Source organism: Grus americana, chromosome 1, assembly GCF_028858705.1.
Source record: "Grus americana isolate bGruAme1 chromosome 1, bGruAme1.mat, whole genome shotgun sequence".
NCBI classification, from domain to species: Eukaryota; Metazoa; Chordata; class Aves; order Gruiformes; family Gruidae; genus Grus; species Grus americana.
In genome coordinates this window covers 33453960-33471058 of record NC_072852.1, presented here as the reverse complement: position 1 = coordinate 33471058, position 17099 = coordinate 33453960, and the positions used below count along the sequence as shown (strand labels likewise).

Below are 17099 nucleotides of genomic sequence, written 5' to 3'. Positions count from 1 at the left end.
GGCGCGGGAGCCGGAGCCGGGCGGTGGCGCGGGCGGGCGGTGGTTCCCCCGCATTCCTGCGGGGAGGGCGGGGGAGGCGCGGGAGCGCGCTGGCCGCCCTCCCGCGGGCGGAGCGGTGCTCGGCGCCTGCCCTCGCCCCCCGCGGGGTCCGCGGGCGCCCCCGGCTGCTCGGTGCCGGCCGGCAGCGGCCTCGCGGCCGCCCCGTTTGTGCGGCGGGGCGGAGGCGAGGCTGCCGCCGCGGCGTGGACCCGGGAAAGTGTTTTGGGAGGGAGCGGGGGGATGGTGTCGCTGTGTGCTCTCTCCCGAGCAGCTCCGGCATCCCGCGGGTCGGTTACCGGGGAACAGAGGTTGAAAAAGCCTTAAAAACTAACCAAACGTAAAGAAGTGGTGTTGCGGGCCAGCCGGTGGCCGAAGCCGGGCCCCGTGCACGTCCCCGCCGCGGCAGAGGCTGTGCTGCCCGCGGGCCGTGCTCCGTCTGCACGCAGGGACCCTGCGCGGCAGGGCAGCATCGCAACTGGGGGGAGCTGCCTCCGGGCTGGCCTGCCGCTTCGCCCTCGCCCCGAAAATCAGACCGTTTCCTTGTTGCGACAGGGTAGATGAAGTGAGGAGGGTGCGTTTTCTTCTTCCAAGCTAAGAAACTTCCAGGGTGTTACTCAGTTCTGAAACTTGATGACTTTATGATTATCAAATATAACTTTATTTAAGCAAAAATACTTACTATGGGATACTTTAGTAAAGCCAGTCTTCTCACAGGGAACTGCAAGTTCAGTTCCACAGTTCAAGTGATGTAAATCTGGGCAGCTCACGCTCTGTATAGCTGCATATTTCTGTTGCCTGCCTCCTGTCAGCAGAACTTTTTATGTGGTCAAGCAGTGAGTGAGATTATGGAAGGAAAAAAAATGCTAGTTTTCCTTTAGGTTAGTTTCATGATCCTGTTCACCTGTGGCTACCAGACTGCTAATGCCAGGAAAAGAGGAGTGACAAGAAATCTGTTACGAAAGCTGGAGGAGAAATTAGGACCAGGCCTTTCTGGGCAAGCCTACCTCTAACTCTGCTTAGATTCTACAGCAGTTTAAAGCAATGTAAGTTTGATGGTTTGGCAACTGTCCTCCCTTCCCAATGCTTCACGCGGTCTGGCACCCCCCCTCCTTGCACTGCTTGTGCTCCTCAGATCCCACAAATGAGTTGATCTGGCACGCTGACCTGCCTGAAAACTACCTATGGGGCTTTGGGCAACCTGGTCTAGTGGAGGGCGTCCCTGCCCATGGCAGGGGGGTTGGAACTAGATGATCTTTAAGGTCCCTTCCAACCCAAACCACTCTATGATTCTACCTAGTGTTTGGTCAGCCCAGCACTCTGACTTGGCTCATCATGTAATTACAAAAGTGTTGGTGCTGGTGCAAAGGAGTTATGGAGGATGGCAGAATGTCAGCAACTCTGACTTAATTATCTTAAAATATCATGAAACAGCATTCTGAGTTGCTAGGGGTGGAGTCAGCTGAAATGTGAAACCCAGCTTTTGACTGGTGTAACTACTTCAGAGAATGCTTTTTTCCCCCATGCTTTTGCTTTAGTTCAGATTAATACAGATTATGACTTGAAAAAATGTAAGGATGCTTGTTCCTCGCTTCTAGTTCATGATTAAAAACTCATTGTGAGAGTTTGAAATCTACTAGTTCTAAACAAAATGATAACTGGAATGAAAGAGTTAACTTTAACAATTTTAGATAAGATTTCATTGGTTTAATAAATCAGTTTTAAATAGAAAAGTGGGGAAGAATCATATATGTGATGTTTGTTTTACTAAAGAAAATATGCAATTTATGTAAAGAAAACTTTCGTTGGGTAAAAGATGATAATCACAGTGATTTGTATTAGTAAATATTGAAATTACTTTCAGGTGCATCATGCTCCTGGTTAGCAAAAGAACCACCAAGTTTATTTCAAAAACTGTACTTTTTCCAAGCATGTTCTAAAACATAGTTTTAAAGTCAAAGATACTGATATGGGAGAACCCCAACAAGGTGCAAGAACTTCTTACTTGCTGCAATGAAATGAACTGAGATATAAATCTGCCCTGTATTGCAATGTGGAAAAGCTTTACAAACTGAGAAAGTTATTTTCCAAAGGTTTTAAGTGCCGCAAATAATTCCTGTGTGTACAGTTTCATGGGGGCATACCTCCTTGCAAAATCAGTGTCTGACACACCCCTGTAGCCCCCCCGCTACCAAAACCTTGCCATGCGAACCCAATACACCTATAAACTGCTGTCAGACTGAGGCTCAGGATGAACATCATCCTATTGTAAGTTATTGAAGTTTATATGCTGTTTGTGCAAACAGCAGGTGTAAAACTCAGGTGTGAGTCCCTTAGAACAGTCCCTGAAAGGCTTTTGTTTAAGGAAAAAAAACCTGTCCTGTTAAGAAATGCTCCACTGAATGCTCCTTTAAATGTACGTTTCGATTATTCTCAAATATTAAATCATGTAACATTCTCTTGTGTAATTGATACACACGTCTTGGTGAATATATCAGTGGTTTTTAGTTTTTATACTTCAGCTGTTTCTTTAGTGGAGACTGAGCATGACAGCCACATGGCCGTTCTGTGCCCACTTCTGAGTATCTTGTGATCGTGTAATATCCTAAAGGGTTTGTAACCTTATAGAGTAAGTTGTGTTCAGATAGCCTTCTAATCCTTCTTGAAGTTTAACATTTCATGTGCATTAATAGTAACTCTCAGTAATGGGTTGCTTCAGCTGGTTTCACTGATGGCTTTAAAATACAGTTTAACAAAGCAAATGGAACTGCCATCTGAAGGCATTTGTGCAGTCAGCAGTGATTTCTTCTTCTCTTGAGCCAGGAAGGGTTTTCTTTGCCTCTAGTTTAGTATATGACATAAGGGCAGAAAGAGCTCAGTCATACTCTGTGATGGGGAAGTCAAGATTTCTGGTAGTTTTCAGAAGCTTGTAAACATGAAAACTGCAAGCTTTGAATAAAGCTTCAGAATACCGCACCTGGCAGAATTTTGCAATAGTGATGACGCTTTTAAGTAGAAAATCTTTAATTAAAAAGGAAGTACCATATTGAAACTAGAATTACAGGTTGAGGCAAGATCCTCCAATAAACGTAATAATTCAGGTGAGCTTGTTGGGTAATCACTTTGGTAAGGAGTTGTTTGTTTCAAAGGCTACAGTAGCCTGAGGAAAAAGATGACTAGGAACTAAAGGCTTGTATCCTGATACTTGATATAAATAGCTGAAAAAACATTTCAAGAATTTATTAGCTAAACTGTAAGGTTGGGTTTTAGCTGTGAAGAAAGATTAACCTTGAAGGTAAATTGTCCTCCTGTTTATTCATTCCAGTGAGAAAAGTAGTAACGAGTAGTCAGTACTGTCGTATGTAATAGCTAAATGAACAATAGATCTGAACTTGAAAAAGAGAAAATACTGAAGTGTCTACTTCCAGAAGATACAAAGTCAGCCAAAAGCCAACATATATAGTCAGCCTTTTTTCCTTTGCTAGTATGGTTTATGGATGAGGGAGAAGGCTGTGGAAAAAAATAAAAAAACCCACAGTAAATAAATGCATATTTGCTACCACTATGTCATTTAATAGTACTATAATCTGCTGTCTGTAGAGTATCCTTTCAAGTCAGTCTTTCTCTCGTATGAGAAGTGAATCTTCAGTTAATTTTATCAATATTGCCACTTCAATTAAGCAGATAATGTTCATATTTTTATTGAAGTCCAAAAAGAGTGCTATCCTAATGGCAAGTTTGTGAAGTAGAGCAGGAATCAGTCTGTTGTCAGTTCCATGAATTCAGTGAGGTTAATGAATTTGACCCTATTAAAGTGAAACATTTTTTCCATTATTCTGTGGTTTAGCATTTTTGTGCAGCCAGCCATATTACTGTTTTGTTATGTGTGACACCGATAGCAGACTGTATCTGTCTCTTGCTCTCTGACTGTCCTGGCAAAGGGAGAGTAAAGTGGATTATAGTACATAGAAAAGCGTAGGGAGTATACCCGCAAGCTTGGACAGCGGAGGAGGGTGGTTGTAATAGGTAGTTCGTTCTTTCCTTGCACTGTATGCAGCTGTTTTGTCTGTGTCAGAACTTAACCAGCAGTTTCACCAGTATTCTTCTTGGCTATTCTCGTGCTTTGAGAAATGGGTCTAGAGACTGTCTAAACATTTCAAAATGTGAGTAAAACTTTTAAAAGGATGAAGCACTGCACAGTTTGAAGTTGAAACTCCATTTAAAAGACAGCTGAAATCTGTCAAGCAGTTGACTAACAAATATTATTTTACGTAGAAATGTTGTAAATTAATGAAACATTATCAAGATTTTTCCAGTTAAAAAGTTTGTAGTGTGTCAGACATTTAACATTACATCTGCTGTCTCCTAATAAAACCATTGCTTTTCTGACAAAATACATCAATACAAATTTGTGATATTGCTGCAAATGTTGAGGAAAAGCTATTCAGAAGAATCAGAAATTCTCAGTGCACTTGGGACTTGAATTGAGCATCTCTTTTCTTCCCAAATTTTTACTTCTGTGATTCTGAGCAGGAAAGAGCTAAAAAATGCATCCTTCCTGTTTTGCTGCACACTGTGCATTATGCTGTAGGAGACACACCAGTCTGTTGATTCTTGCAGTTGATTAGACTTTGGTTGTTAATGCAATACCGACAGGAAGGCAACAGCCGTGACTCAAGCTAGTCGACTGCAACCCTGACCATTTGGACATACTGCTATATTTGCTGTGAAGTTACGGTAGTATAAAAGATGCCACGTGGACTGAAAAGTATACTTGAAAGCTGTGAATACCATTTAACAGTAAGCCCAGCAGCGTACTTAACAAAAGGACTATTTTTTTTTTTAACCCACTGATTATTGGGGGATTCATTAAGGTTAAAACTTGACTTGTCCAAGTACAGGGCCTCAGTCTTCGTGAATGCAACTTGTGCGTTGCTATGTATTTTGCTAACAAATTTAAAATTGTCCTTAAATTCTGAAAAGAAATATTTTCAGGTCACAATATAGACATCTTTGCTATGTCTGCAAGACTAAAATTTTTACTCTCCAGTGGTGTTAAAGCCAAATTACTGTATAAAGGTAATTACAAAATGTCTGGTTGTCTAAGGGAGAGATACCTTGAATTGCCAAACAGATCTTTGAGAATGCTTGTCTATGATAGCAGTGATTTTTAAAACTTTGTATTTCTTTGGTTTTATATTTTTTGACAGTGGTTGGTGGTAGTTGTTGTCCAACCCAGTAGTGTGATAGAGGCGAAGGTGCTGCAGCTCCGTGTCCCTGGGTCCAGCCAGTACAAAGCTGAGCATTTGTTCCCAATGGGCACATGTGCCCACAGTGCATACATACATGGCTGGCCACAGGGATCAACACAGAGAAAACAGCGCTTGCACAACCACAGGCAACACAAGCGGCCTGATCCTGCCTGATCAGGGTGAAAGGCTTTTAGTGAAAAATATATTAATGTATACAGTGTGAATCCCTCCAGTAACTGGCCTTAGACCCTCAGTCTATCCAGGACTGACTCCTGATCCTCTGGTCTCCCCTATTGCTGTCCTGGGTGTGCAAACCCACAAGGCTTGCAGCCCCAATTCGGTTGCTGGTACTCAAACCCTCTCAGACATACACACACATGCGCAGATGCATACGCTATGGATCCTTCCAGTTACTGGCCTTAGCCTTGTGGCAGCTGTCCATGGGATTGCCACGTGCAAATAGGCCTTCTGGATAACTGGTCCAGACCTATGGCCTTAACATTAGCCAACCCTCAAACCCCAGGGCCTCTCTGGTGGCTGGCTTGGACTTTCTGGTCCTTCCTGTAGCCATCCCTTAGACCCTAGTCTTGAGTGAGGTTTTTTCAGTAGCTCAGACCCTCTCATCTCTGCAGAGTCTGGCCCAGCCTTATGGCCTGTCTGATACTGGGCTCCCAAGCCTCTTCCTCTATTTGCAGGCTAGTCTGGCTTGATACTTGCTACTGATCATGTGTGCCAACACGCACGCCCACACACTACGTGCACACGCGTCTCTCCAGTTTCTGGCACTGCAAGCTCATGGGCCCCTGTGAGCTGCGGCCACCTTTTCATTTACTGGCACTTGGAACTCTGTGCATGCACATTGGATGGAGTCCCCCTTCACCGAGGAAAACAGAAATTGAGTTTAATAAGGAGGCTGATGATCAGGCACACAACATGGCCAGTCCTGCTGACTGGCATCCTGTTTACATGTGACTGGACCCTCTTATCTTGTCTCCATTTTTGCATTCTCATTCCTCCCCTGTCCGCCTTGATCCCACAGTGAGCCTCACACCCCTGCAGGCAGTAACCCCTGTAGGCAGTTGGTGAGGTGATCTGGAGAGCCTCTCCTGCTGTCTTCTCTGGATCTTCTGGCTGGCCCATGGGCTGACTGCTGTCCTGTATTGGGGCTGGACCAGGGTGCTCTATGTGCCTGGGTTGTATTGCTGGGTTTCCTTCACCTGACATTATATTCTGCTTTCTATTTGTGGAGACTGGCCTTTAATCATGTAACCTATAATAGATGTGAGCAAAATATCCCTCCCTAATTCTGAAGGTGACTATTCCTGTCTGACTAGTAACCTTGCTCAGGTAACAATGACTGTGCCTGTTTGAGGAACAGATACAATACATCTCCCTAGCTTTGTAAAGCACTTGTGGCACGCGCTTGTAGTCTAAGCTTTCCTCAAGTTTTATTTCAAGTAAAAAAAATGTCTTCACAAGTGGCATTTTGAATGATCTTACTGTGAATAACAAGAAGAGGGTGGTGTACAATGATTCCAGTCTCTTAATCAGTTGTATGCAAAAGCTTTATGGAATATGGTAGCATATGGTCAGCTGAGAGACACTTCTGTTGGCAGGAAAAAGTCCTAGTCTAACATTAGGTAAATTACATACATATGTATCCTAGAAACATTTTTGTTTCAAACATGAAATTTATGAATCAAATCCAAGGGTGACAACCTTGTCACGCTAAATGGGATATTGGAAAGGCTTAATGTGTCAGAGAAATGACTTAAGCATTAATTCAAGCTTGCCTCTTGCCTTGGTAGTCTGGATAGGATAGTAGTTCAAGGCAGCTAAGAAAAACACAGCTCTTGATAGCTGGAAGAGAAATCTCCTGTAATAATAATAAGATAATAATCTTCCAAACCAGAAAACTGTTTTTGAGATATAGTCTATTAATTTATCCTAGAAATAATGAGAGGCAGTTATTCAAAAAGTTACACAGTGGAGATCGTAAAGATTGTTCTTCAGATAAGCGCAAGGTCCTAATGTGCCTTGAGGTTTTTAAGAAACTTCAAAAGCCACAAAGATTAATGTAAGAAAGAATCTGGCAGAGAGAACTTGTGGTTTTATACCATTTACTTTCCCCAGAGGAGTGCAGATATCCCAGTCACAATCTACATTATCCTTTTTTGTACCTGGATATTTATTTGTGCAGACCATTCTTAAGTCATGAGATAGAATTACTTGACTAATCCTTACAAACACATGTATCTACAGGACAGGAGGATTTCCTGCAATCTCTACCAAAGAACTGCTCCACCCCCCTCAGCACTTAATGAGGCTTTGTGAAACAATGCGTTTATCAGGTCATTTTTCTCAAATGTTGAGGAAATAGGAAATTATACAGTTTGCCATTTTTGATGCTAACTTAATCTATTAAATCTGGTATTCGCAAAACATTGGCCTTTACAGATACCAGATAACCTTACCAAGATGATGCTGATTCATTTCAAACTTGCAAAGCCAACTTCCAGCAGAGTTCTGAGCTGTAGTCCTTAAATACCTTTTCATCATCAAGCTTTTGTGTGGGTTTTCTGCTTGCATATCTTTCATTCACAGATACCAGCTTTCAAAGGAGGATAAACACTATTGGGATTGTGTCAGCCCAGCAGGAAGAGGGAGCATAGGAAGTCACTCAAGAGTATGGCCCTTGCTTTGCAATATTCTACTTGCTCATTTAAGATTTTAAATCTTGATGTTGATTTCTTCACCAGAACCTTTGAAAGTACACTTCTATTGCTCTTTTTAAATATTTCCTGTATTATTGTTGCATAAAATGTAGCGGTGGACTAGTAAAACCTGCTTTTTTAGTTGTTGATGTAGCACAAATCAATTAATTATTTGTGTTGTCTTTAGTATGAAGAAGGAAAACTTGCCAGATGTGATTATTTCTGTATTGCATTAACCTTTTGTTATGAAACAATGGAATTTATTGGTGCTGAAAAGCCCTGGGTTTTGTTAAAAATCAGGTTTGCACCAAATAGTCCTGGGTGAATAGGGATTGTGTTTAAATGGACAATGTAACTTTGAAAATGAAGTGTTCTACTTGCTTCTCTGCTTGAAGTAGAGAAAGGTATTGCAAAGATGGAGTTCTTCCCAGCAGTAAGTGTTGCCATTCATTCTATTACCTATGAACCTATACTAAGCCAAGAACATTGAATGACTGTCAAAAATCCCAGCCCCTCTGTTTTTCTGACTCTGAAAATACATGGAGAACAAAGGCTAAAGGATGGAGACCGTTCTTCCTTCCAAAGAATCCTCCTGGTTGGCACCTAACACCTCCTCTTTTGTATTATCCAAGTTCCATTACATAGCTAGTCTTCTGCCTGGTAATTAACTATTCAAGTTATATCTGAGCTACAAAATAATCCATTTAACTTTGCCATAAAATCAGTAACATTTATATAGGTTATTTTTGTCTTATCCTGTTAGGTGTAAGAATTTGTCTGTATCTTTCTGGAATTCCTATTGGATGCTGCCCTCTGATGTTTGTGGAATGAACTGCTTTTGGGAAGCTGCTTTTAGGTAGGATCTATTATTAAATAGTACTATATTATTTGATTGCAGACAGGTGTAGCAGATAAGTATTTTTTTGCTATTTAGCAAGGTGACAAAGCAAAATATTTTGATTGCTTCACATGCATTCCACCTGCTTATATTATGGTTGCCTTTGGCTGGGCTTTCTCCTGTTCAATTATGTTTTTAAAATTGTAGACTCAAATGTTATTACAAAAAGTAGATTTTTTTTTTTTCAATTACATTGCTTCATTAAATAAAGACTTGCTAGCATTGGCAAAAATTCTGTCTGAATATAGTCTGAAAAGTTATTGATGAAGTATTTTTGATAAATAAAACTTTCTGCTCAATAAAATCTGGCAGATATGCTTAGTAGTTAAGTTCAAAGGGTTTTTTTAATTCAAGTTACATGTTTTATAGAATTTGAGGAGGATATTTCATCCAAAAGCACTGTAACAACCATTTTAGAATGTGCTTAAAGATACAGTATGTTAAAAATACTGTGTTCTTAAAGTTGCATCTTTAACAATAAGTTTTCGATGTTTTCATGTGGTTGTTCAGATGCTTTAGGCCATCAGATTATGGAAGTAGCTTGAAAAGAATTGGAAGAAGCCTTAAGATACTTGACAGATATGTTCTCTAACCTACATAGTTCTCTTCAGTAAATAACTAAGGTTGTAATTTAATTTTTATTATATTTAAAATTTTACTGATCATCCTTTGATATGGTTCTCTCTTCCTCTTAGTCTGCAATCTAAATATTTCTAGGGAAGCAAATGGGAAAAACGTTTAGCTTCAGAAGACCTAATGTATTTTTAAAAATTATGATTGTGGGAAAGACTTTAGATCTGTCCCCTATTCTTCTCTGCTTGTGTGCTGTCAGTGCTTTTTAAGCTCCTCAGTTGCCAAGAAGTTACTTGAAGCGATGGTTTAGATTGATTTTCAGTCTGTTAGTGGACTGCACCTGTAATTCAGGACTGCTGCATCTTTCTCCCTGCCTTTGGTAGCCAACGTGTCCTTTGGGCATAGGGATTCATATGACTTTCCCTTTGGCAGATTTTTAGCTGTCTGAATGGACTCTATTATTATTTTTTTTTTCTTACAGGTTAGCTTTTGGGAGTTTAGCTTTATGAAGTTTAGCATAGGGGGTTAAACCAAATGTCAGTGCTGTTGGGTGGATGGCATAGGGGCTTAGCCTATGCTTAGTGGGGGGACAGGATGTGATTTAAGCTTCATTCATCCATGGACATCTGAGCCAGTCTAGTGCTGAAAGAGGAGATGGTCTCGCCATCTTCTGACTCCATTGCCCCTGATGATGTTCATGAACTCTCCGCAATACAATGTGATGCAGTAAAATCAGCAGAAAACTTCCTTTCTGGATTTTCTGCCAGGCATAAGGCAAGTGGAAACTTGGAAGAAGTGGAGAAACCCCATGCAATTCCTTTGCATGTACCTTAAGCTGTAACTTATTTGTTTATTATTCTATTAAGAATGCCATATGTGGCTGCGAAGATGAGTCTGTTGAAGTATGCATTGATGATGGCATTACTGGGCGAGTGCAGTTTTTTTCATAGTGAGCCTCTAATATTTCAAAAATTTCATGTTTATACATTTTGAAACTGGAAGAAAAAAACCTTCTTAAATGTGTAAAGAGGATGTGGTGTTCAGATTAATAATTTCAGATTGATTATTTTGTCAATATACTACTATTAAATTAATCCCCATATGTTGTGCTGACTGGTGCTTGTTGAATTCTTCAGTGAGGTGCTCTAACTTCAGAGAGGGCCCCCTTGCCTCCCCCAAACTTTATTTCTTGCTCTATTTAATAAGTTCAGTTGGTTTCAGAAAGGTGCAGTGAGCTTCTGTAAGAGAAGAGGTGGGGAAGATGGCAGAGAGGAGGAGAAAGTGCCCCCTCTTTGGATAGCAGCAAGCAATTGCAATGGCTCAGCGTCTGAACCTGCTGCCTAAGCCTCATTTCCTTGTCTGAGCTGGAATAACACAGAAGATAGTTGTAGTTTGGTTTCAGCTTTGGATATGAGTTATGATTTTGTTTAACTCTCAAACTAAATATGTGCATTGAAGGGTTTAGACCTTCAATATCATCTTATGCTTTGAACATGATACTTAGTAGTTGTTCTCAAGTTTGCAGTCAGATTTTTGGAGGAAGAGGAATGAACTTAATTCCATGCAAGTTTATAAACCACAGCAAATGAAGTCTAGCATTCTTGTTTTCTGAGATTGTATGTGTAGGGTCAGTTCAATATTTTTCGTGATGATAAATCCTCTTGAAAGCTCTTTCTGTAAAGAGGCAACATTGTGGTTCTAAATTAGGTATCCTTTCATTTAGAAAGGAGTGAGACGTCTACTGTAGTGTCTTATTCCAAATACTTTGATCCTGGGTTGACTAAGCCTTTGTCGTCTTGTTCAGTGCAGTTGTTGTAGTGAGGTGCAGAATAAAGCTGGACTCTGAAGAGACTGGGATAGGGAGAGGGACATGAGAAAAAACTAAGAGTTACATATCTGATTGAAATCTTAGGATAGCCAACTCCACTGCCTATAGATGTGCCAGCAAAATAATGGGAATTCCAATGAGTTTGCTTTTAATAGAAATGGCAGAGTCTGGTCATTGAACTGCACTAACACTTATCTTGAATCTTCTATTTGGCCTGGTTTAATCCATAAAAAAAGAACAACACTATTTATCCAGATGATAAATCAGTTTGTGAATGGAGATTCTGGTGTTCTATTCTTGCATATTCAATAAACTAACCAAATGAGTTTTTTCAAAGGAGCAGATCATGTAGCCAGAATTTCTTTGCCAATAGTAGATTCATAAAATTTTTCTCAATGTTACAATGACTCCTTTCCCTTTACCAGTGAAGTTTTCCAAACATTGGAAGGTAGTCAGCTTTTGGATTTTTAAGTCTTTTCATTGAAAAACCTCAGCTTGTTTTCTCTGTGTTTCTAACTTGAAATGCCAGTTGGCTTTTTTCTCTTGGATACCAGAACCACAGGGATTTGTTTATCCATGAGAGAAAGAACTTGGCATAGACATTGTTGAAATGCAGCTTGCTACGTCATTTCCTCTGAGTAGCTGTAAGTGTAGGAAGCGCGAAGCAGCAGCTGATGTTCTGTGGATTTTGTAAGACTCAAGTTAGTTTAATAGAAGTGTTGAAGACCTATAGAGGAATCTGGATGGTTTTTTTTTTTAGGAGAGGTGTATATATAGACTTCAGTATGACTCATGCTGTAGCTAATTCAACATAATTTGAAATCGATGAGCTCTGAGCAATTGCTGATTCTAATAATGGATAATAAGGATCTTGTTTCTTTAAGTTAATCAGTGTAAGATTGATTGCCTATGCTGTATATGGGAAGGATTTTGGAGCTATTCTGCCCCCACATTTCTTATCACTGTTCTGATTATCAACATTATTGAGACAGAACATCTTGGGTTGTGCTTTTGGTACAGAATATTTGTAAGCTTTCACATTGATAGAGGAAGCATAAGATCATTTTTATATATAGTAGTGTAGATTTTATAAAAAATTTAAAAAATGCTGGTAAAGATGACATGAGGCTCAGGTTTTTTATTTTTTCTAGTACACCTTTCAAGGTGCTCAGTGTCATCTAGCTGGTATGGCTGCTTATTTCCTACTGAGACTGATTAAGAAGAAATTCTTAGGGGTCATCACTATGGCTATCTGACTTGCCTGATTTCAATTGTTGGATGTTGCTTCTAAGTGGGTTTTAACTTGTATTGCCTATTAAAAAAATAAGTTTCACTATTTTTTGAGTATATTGAGGTCCTGGTGGTGTGGGTATATTGAGATGAATTGTGACAGTCCTGAAAAACAGGACTTTTCTAAACTAGCTAGCTAATTGGAAGATGTGGCTTAGGACTTTTATAGTCAATTTTTAAATGATTAATATATTGTAACTTCAAACCTAATCTACTAATTGAGTTTGTAATTGAATAGATGACACTTGGACATCTGCACTCATATCATTAGCATACTTTTACAAAATAAGCTCTGATTATGACCTATTTTTAGTTCACTGCAGTAGTAAAAAGTTAAGAAGCGCAGTAAAAACTAGAATTTTCATCACTTTCAAATCCAGATAATTTCTGTAGTTACCTTGATCCTACTTCTAGTAAGTGTGGGAATGATTTAACAGTTGCATTTTAATCAGTGTGGGCTTTGTTGCCTTCTCACTCTGCTTATTTCCTTTTTCTGGTGATTAAAAGCTGCTGGGTTAGGCTCCTTAATGATCAATTGATTTAGATCAAACACAAAGCATTAAAAGAAAAAAGAATGTGATAAGTAAGCCATCTGTATTGTATTTACATATCTACCATTTGTTTTTCTCAGGCAAATTGTAGTGCCAGGTTTGAAATAATACAGGTTGTTTATATGAAAATATTTTTCCTGCATATTCTAACGAATATAATCTGCATTTTCCAAGCTAATTGTCAAAAAAAATCACTTGTATGGATAAAATATTTGCACTGATAATGTGGTTAGCTTTTTATACTGAAGAAGAAAACACATTTGCAGTAGGCTTCTGTTTGTTCTTTTTGTAAGTGTAAACAGCTTTAATACAGCTGAGCCTGGCAACCTAGTCCATTTGGTTATGATATCAAGGAAAGTTAGTTTAATGATGTTGTGGAAGGACTGAGAGACTTTATTAAGCAACCTTGTTTAGGAAACTGAATGTTGCATGCCTCGTGTGCGTTACAGACCATATGGAGAAGAGATCAAAGAAAAGCAAGGCTATAGCTCTATCAGAACCAGCGTAGGAAAACTTGTTTTGATGTGGAATAATTTTTAAAATGTTTTTTGTAACCTACAAAATAATTCTTACATCCTTGTATTACCATTATGTGATATGGTGGTGGTTGTACATAAAAACTAGTAGTGCAAGTTAGGATGGTGGCATCTTTCTCAGAAAATGACAAATAATTTTACATTGTTCAAAACTCATGCAATTATATTAAAAATGGTAAATCCTCAATGGGCCAGAGTAAAATTTGAAAGGACAACTGATGTGAATTTATTACTTCAGTTATTCATACCACCCTGTGCTCTCAGTACCTGGATGCTAATCTTTCCTTCCTTGGCTTCCCCAGCCATGCTAAGGGAGTAGGAGAGGACAGCTTGTGATTGCCAGGGAAGTTGGGCAGGGAGCTTCCTGATGATGTAGTAGTACATCAGTAGATGAGAAAAAGGAAATCTAGTGCACAAAGCTTGTAACACGGAATTAAAGCTGACACTGGTTCCTTCGTGGCCTTCTGTAATAACAGTGCCACCATACTTGAATGCAGATTAAAAACAGGAGAAAAATGAAATTGCCCTCCATCACGGTGACAACTCCTTGAACTGTACCCAGGTCACACTAGATGCTGTAGCACTGCGGCTGCTCTGGAAGGTTTGGAGCTCGGAAGGCGGCAGTGCGTGTGTGCAGCAGAAGCAGCTGTTGTACTGTGACCTCAGTAAAGCAGGCTGGGATCAGGACAGGCTTAATGATCTCAAATTAGATGGAGTTGTATACAGGATTCCTTATGGCTGTCTGAGTGTTCCTAAGGGTTTGGTACCCTCTCACCTGTGCTTTTAATGTGTTGGGTAAAAATAAGAATAGGAGAACCCTACCTTCAAGGTATGCAGGAGTACCTTGTGCCAAGTCCAGAGGGCAGAGCTAAGATTTTCATGGAGCTGGTGAGTTTTAGCGATGATACCTTTTCAGGTTTGGGTTTTTTCCAAGAAGTTCAGCTAGTATGCAGTGAAAGTTCTAGAAGAGTACAACCCGTCAAAACATACCTCTGTAGCTTACTAGCAAATTAGTACTTCATAATTTTAATTGACCTAGAAATGCTAATTTAATATATAGAGTGTCACTGTATACATCTTTACACATAAGGCAGTGTCTTGACAGACAGGCTTTGGAAAATCTTCTTGTGGCAGATTCATTGAGCATATCCAGCTATGTTCCTCTGTCAGAGGTTATTAACCCCACAGCAGAATTAATCAGAACAGAATGAAGGTCTGCACTTAGCACAGAACTACTTGAGGGCAAGGCGTGTATCTGGCCTTATGCTGCTGGTGAGCTGCGTGTTTTAAATTATATGGTTTTTGCTCTCATAGTGTCAAAGTGGATTGTTTTTAATGTGTTTTCTAAACTCATGGGAGTATGTGTGGTGCTCTCACTCAAGTGATTTATTTCATTTATTTTTACTGTCCCTACCACTTGTGTGATTAGTGTCCTCAGACAAATGAAGTTCTCTTATTTGTCCCTAAACACTTAAATCCTGTCCTGGCTCCCTGCTCAGTATCTTCTATTGGACTACAGGTGCATTCTTTGCTCTTCCATTTTAATTACCAGAGAGTTTTTCCCCCCACAGGAGCTAGGACTCCCACATTATTGCAGGTTTTTTTTTCTTTAGAAATGAGGGATCTCAAGTTTTCCTTGTTAGTCTATCCAAAAGCCTTACTAAAGTATGCTGTTTGTATTTCACTCTATTGTTGCTTTTCCCAGCTTCCCACACCAAAACATCAGGCTCCTGGTAATTAGAAATGTGCATATAAACGTCTGCATTTGTATTTTTGTGCTTTTGCTGTTTCCTCTCAACATTTATTTGAAAGTACCTCCTGACTTTTGAAAGTGTCTTAATGCTTTCAGAACCTGGATTCGAGGTTCAATAAGGGTATTGCTCTGATACCAGAGCTGTGATACTCTGATACCAAACTTGCTCAGGTTCTGACAAGTTACCGTTCTTGTAAAATACATTTTATTTTGCTCATGGTCCACTCTGCTACCGAACTGCTAAAAAATCTGTACTGCTGAATAAGCTTGTGTCATTAGGTTGTGCTAAAACTAGGGCTGTCTAAATGAGCAAGGTTTTCCTTTCCCTCTCTTCTGGTCAGGTAGTTGTACGACTAAATGCAGTGGAGAGCAATGGAGGGAAGACGGGGAAAAAGGTTACAGGGGCTGGAAAATTCAGGAAGGAGAACTAGAGAAGGGAGCAGTTGAGGGTGGATAATTTTGAAAGGTATTAGGGGAAGGACCAAAGTCATGTAGACATAATATTGAAGAAGGGAGTGAAACAAGTCATGGCATAGGTAACTGTCTCTGTGTGGTGCATGTTAATACTGAAGGTGAGACTGCAGAGCTCAAGCTGATAAGCTCTGCGGGACAACTTAAACTTTATGCTGCTTCTAGTTGGAGGACAAGGAAAAGGTGATGAAAGATGCTGGCAGCGGAGGATTAGCTCAAGAGGTATAAGTAGTTAGTGTCCCTGGATGAAGATGGGGCAATGATTTCTCTCGGACTGGAGAGAGACACATATCTAGGGAGAGGAGCAGCACTGAGGCTGGATTATTAAAAAGGAGGCTGTGATTGCCAGTGGTCTGTATGCAGAGAAGTCAAATGCAGCTTATAATCACTAAAGAATGTTTCTTCATGGAGTCCTGGAGTAAGGACCACAATTCTGGAGTCTCATAACTTCTCCTGCTGTCATATGTCTCAGAGACCTAATATGTTTCATCCCCTTTTTAGTGGATAGTCCCCAGAGGGAATGGTGGCCTGTTCTTTCCAATGGCTTCTTGCTCCATCTGCTTCAGGGATAAAGCTTTGTGTTGTGGACTTAAGGATCTGAGTCCAGCTGTTCCCCATATTGTGCAAGCTGAAATTCCGTTGTTATTCACTTCTTCTAAATATTTTTTTGCCTTTAAAAAAAAATTATTTTTAAGCACAAATTTAAAAAATGGAATTCATGAAGTCAGAAACTCATAGAACACATTGTGTGAATGAAGTGACTCTAAAAGCATTATGATATGTTCAGTCTGGTTTTTGCTGTGTGGCTTGAAACATTCTTTTATTCACAGATGTCACTAGATACAGAAATAATAAAATACAGTCTTTGAATCTCAATGTGTTTTAGAGTTGCTTTGGCATAATTTTGGTCATACCTTATTCATGGAAAGCCATGTGTTACATGTGGTTCAGGAATTTGGCTTTCAGCTATGCAGTTTGTGGAGGTTGTGCCCTTATTTATCACATGACCTTGCAATATCACTGTAGGCTCTCATGACTTCAGGGCTTAATTATTGTAATTCCCTTTTCACTGGATTAGTGATGAGGCTAATCTGCTTCTTGCAGCTTGTTCAGACTGCAGCAGTGTACTTATTTGTGGGTTTCAGCTACCCTCATCACATTCAGCTTGCTTTGTGTTTTTTACATTAGCTACTTACT

At 39.9% G+C, this 17099-nt stretch overlaps 1 protein-coding gene across 3 annotated transcripts in view; it reads left to right on the top strand.

Moving 5' to 3' along the window:
* The window catches only part of GXYLT1 (glucoside xylosyltransferase 1), a 35076-nt gene that overhangs the window by 326 nt on the left and 17651 nt on the right, over positions 1 to 17099 (top strand). The window contains exons 1-2 of one of the 3 annotated variants that reach the window (XM_054802601.1): positions 33 to 7974; positions 8766 to 8858. The exons of 1 other annotated variant lie outside the window; for it this stretch is intronic. In XM_054802601.1, coding sequence (XP_054658576.1) covers positions 8806 to 8858 — 53 coding nt within the window. In that variant the 5' untranslated portion in view covers positions 33 to 7974; positions 8766 to 8805. Of the gene's footprint in view, positions 1 to 32; positions 7975 to 8765; positions 8859 to 17099 lie in introns of those variants that run through there. One more of the 3 variants, XM_054802584.1, reaches the window with a different exon arrangement.